At 50.8% G+C, this 9,218-nt stretch overlaps 1 protein-coding gene across 2 annotated transcripts in view; it reads left to right on the top strand.

Moving 5' to 3' along the window:
* Golm1 (golgi membrane protein 1) overlaps positions 1-9,218 on the top strand; it is a 38,471-nt gene that overhangs the window by 4,181 nt on the left and 25,072 nt on the right. For both annotated transcript variants that reach the window (XM_005355306.3, XM_026782942.1), the window contains exons 2-3: positions 4,218-4,367; positions 5,600-5,779. In XM_005355306.3, coding sequence (XP_005355363.1) covers positions 4,239-4,367; positions 5,600-5,779 — 309 coding nt within the window. In that variant the 5' untranslated portion in view covers positions 4,218-4,238. The remainder of the gene's footprint in view (positions 1-4,217; positions 4,368-5,599; positions 5,780-9,218) is intronic.

Below are 9,218 nucleotides of genomic sequence, written 5' to 3'. Positions count from 1 at the left end.
GATTAAACAGGGAGGTATGGCATGCCCCTAGATGTGCTCAGTCTGGCCAGAGTTTTATCTCTTTCTTGCATCGTACTTCTTTTCACCATTTTGCTTTTGTAGAAAAACAAAATCAGAACAGTGGGGGAACAGTCCTACAGCCTACAGCATGTCGGTGTCCTGGCTTTTATGCATTTCCCGCGTATAGGACAGGAAACCATATTCAGGCCCTGGATGTCCTTAAGTTGTTTTCATTTTCCAGCAACACCAGAAACATACTTTTACTGCCTGTTCAGTAACCTTTGCACTCTACAGTTTGTATGCTGTGGTTTTGTTTTCTAGGTTAACACTATGATTTTCCCCTTGCTGGTGATTCTTCTCTGCACAGCACTGGCCAGGGCTGTAGTCCTTGGGAAACTCAATTTGAGAGGCTGAGGCTTCAAGATGGGTCATTGGCTGTTTCCAGTTTTAAAATATTGTCGTCTTGCTGACTTCTTAGCAGTGGCAGGAGTTTGTTACTCTAGTCAAATGATTGGTCTGATGTCCTGGCAGCAGAACTGGAGACCTGGTGTTTTCTGCTTCTCTCTGCTGCTGGTATTGAGGCAGCAGACAGGTTATTCCTTACCACGCTCCCCCCCCCACTCACTCCCCCCACATCACTTTTGCCAGGTCCTACAGAGACAGGGCTGCTCTGGGCACATTCTGATGGACATGTTAGCCTTGCCTACGCTTGTGCAGGGAATTTGATCAATGCAGAGACCAGCTTTAGGCGAGGAAGCTGCTTTAGACAGAGCCATGGCATGTTACTCTTCTGTAAGAAGTGAATGGGAAGGCTGCGTACACCGGTTAGCACTGCTGGTGTTGTGAGGAGTTCTGTTCCCTGGAGGACTTAGCCTTAAGGCACTGCGGGTGTTGTGAGCAGTCTGCTCCCTGGGGGACTTAGCCTTAGCACTGCGGGTGTTGTGATCAGTTCTGTTCCCTGGAGGACTTAGCCTTAGCACTGCGGGTGTTGTGAGCAGTCTGCTCCCTGGGGGACTTAGCCTTAGCACTGCGGGTGTTGTGATCAGTTCTGTTCCCTGGAGGACTTAGCCTTAGCACTGCGGGTGTTGTGAGCAGTCTGCTCCCTGGGGGACTTAGCCTTAGCACTGTCAGGATGTTGGCACTAAGGATGACTGCCAGGCACAGTAGTGTTATCTACCTTGCGGTACAGCCGTTGTAAACGCTGGGCAGGAAAGTCATTACTGTGCTGGCTGAAACTTTCCTATGCGCACCGGGTGGGGCTGCTTCGCCCGGAGTCTTGCTGTGGAGCTCAGGCTAGCCTGGAGATTGCCCTCCTGCCTCATCCTCCTGAGAGCTGGGGTGCCAGGCGTGACCCACCCACCGAGTCCTTTTTTCACTTTTCACTTTCTAGAAACAATAGAGACGTCCAGAATTGGAGGGACCGCGGTTTACTGTCGCGGTTTATCGCTGGGTGTGAGAAGTGAGAGGACCGTAGCCTTTGGACTTCCTGATGACTTTATGGAGGAAGTTAGCCAGACTTGGTGGACATGACCTTACGTCTCTATTAGAGGAAGTTTGTCGCTGTTTAAAGATTGTTAATGTTTAAACTCCACAATGGTCCTATTCAGAGGTCTCTGATTTAACCGTTCACTTCTGTCTTATGCTTGGAAAACAGCTATAGAGGATGGCCGTATCAGTCAAGCCGTGTTTACAGGCAATGCCAGCTGTGGGCCGGGGACTTTGTTTGCTGATCTCTGACTCAGAAGCAGTTTGAGACAAGTCTGGTTTTTAAACTCAGAAGCAGCGTGGTGGTCCCAGCCTTTGAAGACCTTGCTGTTGCTGTGCAGGGAGTGGTGTACTCATCAGGGTGATTTTTGAACCAGCTGCTCTGCAGCTTCTTGTCCGGGTTTAGGTGGAGCCCAGCCTGTGGTTAGGGACAGAGGTGTGGCCCCAGCCCTGTTTGCAGAAGCTGTGTTATTTCTGCTTCAGTGACTTCGTGCCCCAGGCAGGTTTCTGTTCAAGTGAAAACACTGTGGCCGAAAGCAACCTGGGGAGGAAAGGGATTATTTGACTTCCGGGTTCCAGTTCATCTTTGGAGGAAGCCAGGGTGCAGGAACTGAGGCAGAGACCATGTTGGGATACCCTTTACTGGCTTGCTTTCCATGACTTGGTCAGTTTGCTTTTTGATACAACCCAGGACTGCTTGCCCAGAGGTGGTACTGTGCACAGTGAGCTGGGCCCTCCCACATCAATTCCTAACCAAGAAAATGCACCTCAGCCTTGCCCACCTGCCAGTCTGGAGGAGGTGGTTCTCTCAGTTGGCTCCTCCTCCCAGATGACCAGAACTGTGTCAAGCTGACTAAAACCCCGACTGTAAGGCCAGGACAGCTAGCGCTACATAGAGATCGATCGTATCCAAACAAACAACCAAACACCTTTAAACGAAGGTCTCTATTCCCATCGTCCACTTGGTGCTGAGATTCTAACCCAGGGCCTTGTTTGCATTAAACACAGGCTGCACTGAGCCACATCCTCAGGATCTTTTCTAATTTCCAAAACAAGGGGAAAAAAATCAGGCATAGAATAGTGGCTGCTGATGCCTGCAATCCCAGTACTGGGGGGCTGGAACAGGAGGATCACTAAGGGTTCAAAGTCAGCCTGAGCTACAGAGTCTTAGACAAAGTTATCTTTTAAGCAAATATTAACAAGTTGGTTAAAACTTTAAAACACAGTAAAGCCATGAGAACCCACAGATTTTCCCATGGCTTTCCTGATTCATGGAGCTGTTTACCCCTCTGTGGTGGCAGCAGGTGGGAGACTGGGACTTGCAGGCCAGATAGTTCAAGGCCAGCCTGGTCTACACCACAGAACTGTTCTCCCAACCCCACCACCAAAGACATAGACTTTTAACACGGAAACGAGCAGTTCTCATGTTCACCGCAGGGAGGTCTGGAGGAGGAGGTGTGCAGAGTTTAGACGGTTTAGATTTTACAGTCTAAAGTGGGTCAAGGAAAAGTGAGAATCCTGCCTGCAGTCCTCGTCCAGTGTAGCCTGCTGACCCTGCCAGTCACTCAGTCGCTCAGCTTGCTGCTGGCCCTGCCGGTCACTCAGTCGCTCAGCTTGCTGCTGGCCCCGCCGATCACTCAGTCATTCAGCTGGCTGCTGGCCCTGCTGGTCAGCCTTGCCTCTTCCCCTCCATGCAGCTGCTTCCCCACCTGAGACCCTTGTTCCCAGCAGCACGCTGGGTCATCCCTGGCTTTGCAGTTGGCATGTCTTCCCCGGCAGTCATGCTCTAGACCACAGTGAGGCGTTTCTTTCTCTTGGAGTTGTTGGCTAGACAGTCTGCTGCAGTCACACTCACAAGCCACCCACTGGTGATGTCTATCAGCTCTGCCTCAGTGGACAGTGGAGCCAAAGGAGAACAGCCAGTAGAGGAATGGGTACAGGAGAGAGCAGACTTGGGGTCTGTCACTGGCCGTCCCCTTTGGACGAGCCACTTCTGTGTCACCCTAACCAAAGCTCTGGATGGAAGCCATGGATCTGCTTAAGGAAAGGTGTACCTTGGCTCCCGGTTTCATGGGGATTTCAGGCTCATGCTTCCCACCCCATTTCAGCCTGACTGCACATCTGACTCCCATCCCTGCTCCTGGGAGGGACAAGTCCTCTCTGCTTCCTGTTGGAGCGACGACATTGCGCATGGCGTAACTTGGAACAGTTCATGCTCACTTCCAGCATGGTGTTCCTGCTTTGCTTCCGGAGGCTTTATTGGGGTGACAGATATGATGTGGGGGTATATGACCAAAGCTTCCCCCACTCTCTGGATAGCCTGAAGATGTAAGATTTCTCACAGATGTGGACACAGGGTTTGCTATTCCTGTTTGCAAACGTGAGCAATCTCAGGTCATACCAGACATTGAGGGCTACGCTGCACCCATTATACAGATGAGCAATTCGGGGTTCAAGAGGTATGGTGCCATGCTGAGGACTCCAGCTTGTTTTGCCTGGGTCCCTGAATGGTGCCAATCCACAAGCCTCAGCCCGGAGCCCTGGACTCACCATTTGGGCATGTAAACCTGTGACTCTGGGCACTGGTACATGTTCTGCATGAAAAGGGCCCGCGCGTCACGGAGTACGGAAGTCAGTGCTTCTTACAGAATGCGGTGTGAACTGTAACTCAACAGTCTCAGAGTGCAGACAGTTGTCTTAGTATGGAAACTTAATGTGTTTTTATTTGGCAGATCCTCAGCCCTGGTTTTAAGATGATGGGATTGGGAAATGGGCGTCGCAGCATGAAGTCTCCGCCCCTTATCATGGCTGCCCTGGTGGCCTGCGTCATTGTGCTGGGCTTCAACTACTGGCTCGCAAGCTCCAGAAGCATGGAACTCCAGGTATCGTATCTATTTAGAATGCATGGAAGCCGTGTGATGTTTAAAGTCGCTGGGTGACAGCACCACGGGCTCCCTGTTCATTGTCAGTCAATTAATTCCTTGGTTCCCATAGCCCACACTAATGGTATTTTAGGTCCCAACCCCCTCCCCAGCCCAGGACTGCTTACTCTGTGACAGTTGAGTTACAGTTCACACCGCATTCTGTACTCTGACTGTTGAGTTACAGTTCACACCTCATTTGTGCTCTGTGACTGTTGAGTTACAGTTCACAACGCATTCTGTACTCTTGAGTTACAGTTCACACCTCAATTGTGCCCTGTGACTGTTACAGTTCACACCGCGTTCTGTACTCTGACTGTTGAGTTACAGTGCACACCTCATTTGTGCTCTGTGACTGTTGAGTTACAGTTCACACCGCATTCTGTACTCTGAGTTACAGTTCACACCTCAATTGTGCTCTGTGACTGTTACAGTTCACACCGCGTTCTGTACTCTGACTGTTGAGTTACAGTTCATACCACATTCTGCACTCTGAGACTGTTGAGTTACAGTTCACACCGCATTCTGTAAGATGGGTCCGTTAGGCAGGCCTGCGGACATTTCTTAACTAGTGGTTGATGTGGGTGAGCCGTCCCAGTGTGTAGTGATACACATGTTGGTAGGAGAGAGGAGTCCCAGGGCAGGTAGACCAAAGTTGTGCAGAAAGAAAGCAGCCAGACAAGCCAAGAGGAGCAAACCAGTAAGCAACACTCCTATGGTCTCTGCTTCGGTTCCTGCCTCCAGGTTCCTGCCCTGACTTCCCTCAGCGATGGACTGTGATTGGGACATGTTAGCCAATGTCCTCCTCAGGGTGCCTGTGGTCATATCTGTTTGTCATAGCAACAGAAACCTACTTAAGACATATATTAAGCAATGACAGAGTGTCTCCTTGACAGACTTGAGAGCTCCTCTGAGGCCTGCTGCCCTCTAGACACGTGTGTTGCTTTTTCTCTGCCCTGTCTAGTCCTGCAGAGGGTAGGCTCAACCTTCCCCTACATGTATTGTTCATTGGCTGCCTCATTAAAGTATTTTAGCAAGTCCCCCTACCTTGTGTCCTCTGGGTAAAGCTTCCACACACCCCTTCCCTTGTTCTGGTCATCGTTGGGCTCCAAGCTTTGGTACTATGAGGCCTTTGCTGAGGAGCTGGCAGTATCTCTGTGACATGGACCTTCGGGCCTGTGATTTCCTTGTAGACACGCGTCGTGGAGCTGGAAGGCCGGGTGCGCCGGGCCGCAGCAGAGAGGGGTGCTGTGGAGCTGAAGAAGAACGAGTTCCAGGGCGAGCTGCAGAAGCAGCGGGAGCAGCTCGACAGGATCCAGTCCAGCCACAGCTTCCAGATGGAGAACGTTCACAGGCTGCACCAGGACGAGAAGGCAAGGCCGCTGTCCCCACCGCCCTCTTCTGAGTGACACTTACCTGGCCATGTGGCCGTGTTCCGGGTGGGGTTGAGTGAGCTCACTGGTGCAGCTGTCAGCAGTGGGGGAGTGAGCAGAGGAAGGTGGGGTGGAATCTCCTGCTGGCGTTCACCCCTTTCTTTCTGCCAGGCCGTGCCAAATACTTGTCATAGACATATTTTTTGTGTCTTCTGGCATCTCATACACAGATTAGAGGCAGCCTAGAAACCAAGGATACTGAACATGCATGTCAAGAACTAGTCTCCATGAGACCTAAAAAATACCATCAGTCCAGAAAACAAAAACTCAGTGCCCTCAAAGATTCCTGAATGGAAGGTATAAATGCAAAATTGGAAGGAGAGAAAACAAAAAGCTCTACAGGGAGAGACAAATGCAAATTAAATATGAAATATACTTTTTAGGCAAACAAAACAAAACCGAGAACATCACACGGAAAGCATTGCTCTCCAACCCCGTCAGCAAAAGGGGATCGGCAGATGGGCTGCCAGCCGCACCTTCGACCAGCTGAACAAATGCCTCCTGTTCATTGACCTCCTAAGCCCGCTTGGTTTTTCTGAGGGTTATGTGACTAAACTGTTTATTCACGTCTAAGACAGTGGACAGCATTAGTGTCTTCCACACCAAAGTACACCAAAGCCACAGCCACATGATCTCTCCCTCCCTGGCCATGGCTGGTTGGTTGGAAGGAGGCCAGTGTGAGGGCTGTGGTCTCAGGTCCCCGAGACAAATGCCCCAGAGAAACAGCTTCATGGAGGAAGGGCTCTGTGCGGGGAGGGCTCTGCTGTTCCCCTGGACGTGCTTAAGGTGTGATAGCGGCTCAGTAGCAGGAAGCAGGCCTTGCCTCTTTTCCGATTAATTCCACCCCAGCCCCAGCTTGTGGCAGGGTGTACTCACATTCAGTATGGTGGTCTCCTTTTAGTCAGTTTCCATAGAAACAACACCCCCCCCCCACAACCCATACCAGTCTAGGCATCCGCCAGTCTAATTGCCTCTAGAGTCAGGTTCCACAGGCTTCTTCCTGTTCTCCTCATAGTAGCGGAGATTGAATCCAGGCCCTCTCATCTGCTCCCTGCTTCAATTTTTTAAAGATGTTTTTTAAGTTTTGGAATAGGGTCCCAGTAAGTTTCCCAGGCTGGCCTTGGCCTGACTATGTAGCCCAGGCTGGCCTTGAACTCAGTGCTTTTGCCTCAGCATCCTTAGTGTTCCTGCTTTTGCTGCAGACGTCACCCAGGGTGAGATCTAGACCCTGGGTGGCTCCAAGGGCCAGCTTCCTCTTGGCTTCCAGCTACATTCTTCCTTTACTGGTGGGGTGAGAAAGTCACTTACGTGACTGGATGGTGGGGACCTGTGGGTGGTGTGGCTGTCTGCCTGTCCCCCATCCCCCCCAGACACTCACAGCCCCTCATGTCTGTGCTTTTGGAGACTGTGACAGGCCAGCTGGCTGTGTGACAGGGATAAAGTCCTTCCTCCTGGCCAAATGCCTACTCCTTCCGAGGTGACCGGGCCCAGCTCCCAGTCCAGTTCCTCAGTGTCTCTTCGTGGGTCTTCTGAGGGGGTCTTGCTAAGGCACAACGCCCAGCGGTGGGGTTTTCTCAATGGTGGTTATGTTGTCTGTCCGTTCTCTACAGCACGGTAGCCACTAGCCACGTGAGGCTGTCGAATGGCTGAATGGTGGCTGAAGGGACTAACGGGTGGGATTTAATTTTAAGTAATAGAAATATTGTCAAATACGGTCAGTGGCTGTCCTGGCTGGCATAAATGTGGGTGATCGGTAAGGAAGCTGATTTGGGCTTAGGCTTTGGGGGTCATGTTCCATAAACAAACAAGCCAGACTCATGGGTAGGTCTCAGGAGGTTCTTAGCTTTCCGCCCTTGCTCTTTGAGGGTCACTCATATGCATAGGGCTGGGCACCCCAATTCTAACAATGTGATATCCGAAGTGTGCCACAGTCTGAGACGTTTTCAGCGCCTGACTCAAACAGGTGTGGACTTGGGCACGTTTCCGATGTTTTGTTTCAGATGAGGTGTGCTGAACATGTCAAGTTTATGTAGATATAGATACTAAAATCTGCGAAGCTTTGGTCCTGACATACGAGTCGTCCCAAGCATTTCCCCTGCAAGAGAGGGTCACGGAAGGTGAGATCACCCTTGGCCGGTACCTGCTCCCCTGAGAGTCTCCCTGCTTGCTGGTCAGCTGCTGGGGTATCGGTCAGTTCATCAAGCTGGCTGCTGTTCGTGCCTCACCGTGGGGTTTGAACTTACCTGAGAGCTCATGGGAAAAGACTTAAAGCAGTGCGTGCTGTCTCAGACTGCCTAGGGCTCTTGTTAAGAGGCTTGCCCACACATTCCTGTGCCCCACATTTTGTCTGGTTCCCCGGTCACTCTGCCGCGGCTGCTGATCCAGAGACTGCAGACTGAGATCATGCGTTTTGTGGCATCAAGGCTAAAAAGGAGATAAACAAACGCTCTCTTTTTAGCCTTTTGAATTTTCCTAAGTGAATGGTTTTGTTTGTTTGTGTTTTAGTTTTTGAGATAGGGTTTCTCTGTGTAGCCCTGGCTGTCCTGGAACTCGGTGGATAGACCAGGCTAGCTTTGAAATCACAGATCCACTTGCCTATGCCTCCTGAGTGCTGGGATCAAAGTTGTGCACGCGCTGCCATGCCAGCTAGTGAAGGCCAGGGTGATGAGTGAATGACAACAAGGTTGAACTAAACTATTGTTAAAAGATTTGCTTAGTATATGTGTATGAGTGTTTTTCCTACACGGAAATGCTACAGGTATGTGCCTGGTATCTACAGAAGCCAAAAGAGGGCCCTAGATCCCCTGAGCTGGAGTTCCAGATGGTTGTGAGGCGCTGCATATGCTGGATGCCGAGCCTTCTGTTAGCCCCTGAACTAGACTCTGTTTATTCAAACTTTGCTGGCATTGGTGGAAGCTACACCAGGTTAGACCTTACTGCCCATCCTTACATCTCCCACCAAGGTTGCTGCCTTGCCTAGAATTCAAATGAGGGTGGGGTTTGGGGTCCTTGAGCAAGTGTGAGGTACCAACCCCTCCAGAAGCTTAATTAGGACCCAACTGTAACTCCACCCACATTTTATACGTTTAGAGACAGGATCTTTGCATCCCAGGCCACCTGAGAACTTCCTGTCCTCCTGCCTCTGCTTCCCAAATGGTGGGATTACAGGTTGTTAACCGCCCCCTGCCCCCCAGCAAGGATGAGATCATCCACACAATTTTTGAGCCAACTTTGAATCGAGCTTTATTAACTACTGATCAGGATGGTGGGCACTGGCCAGGTCCATACCAGGGATTCCCACTGAATGGCTGTGAATTAATTCCTTGTGTCCCTTGCTTATAAAGGTAAAACCCACAAGGCTACACACTTCCTCCCTTTG

This window comes from Microtus ochrogaster, chromosome 16 (assembly GCF_000317375.1).
Source record: "Microtus ochrogaster isolate Prairie Vole_2 chromosome 16, MicOch1.0, whole genome shotgun sequence".
NCBI classification, from domain to species: Eukaryota; Metazoa; Chordata; class Mammalia; order Rodentia; family Cricetidae; genus Microtus; species Microtus ochrogaster.
The sequence above is the reverse complement of the archived record's forward strand: the minus strand, read 5'-3'. Positions and strand labels throughout refer to the sequence as shown.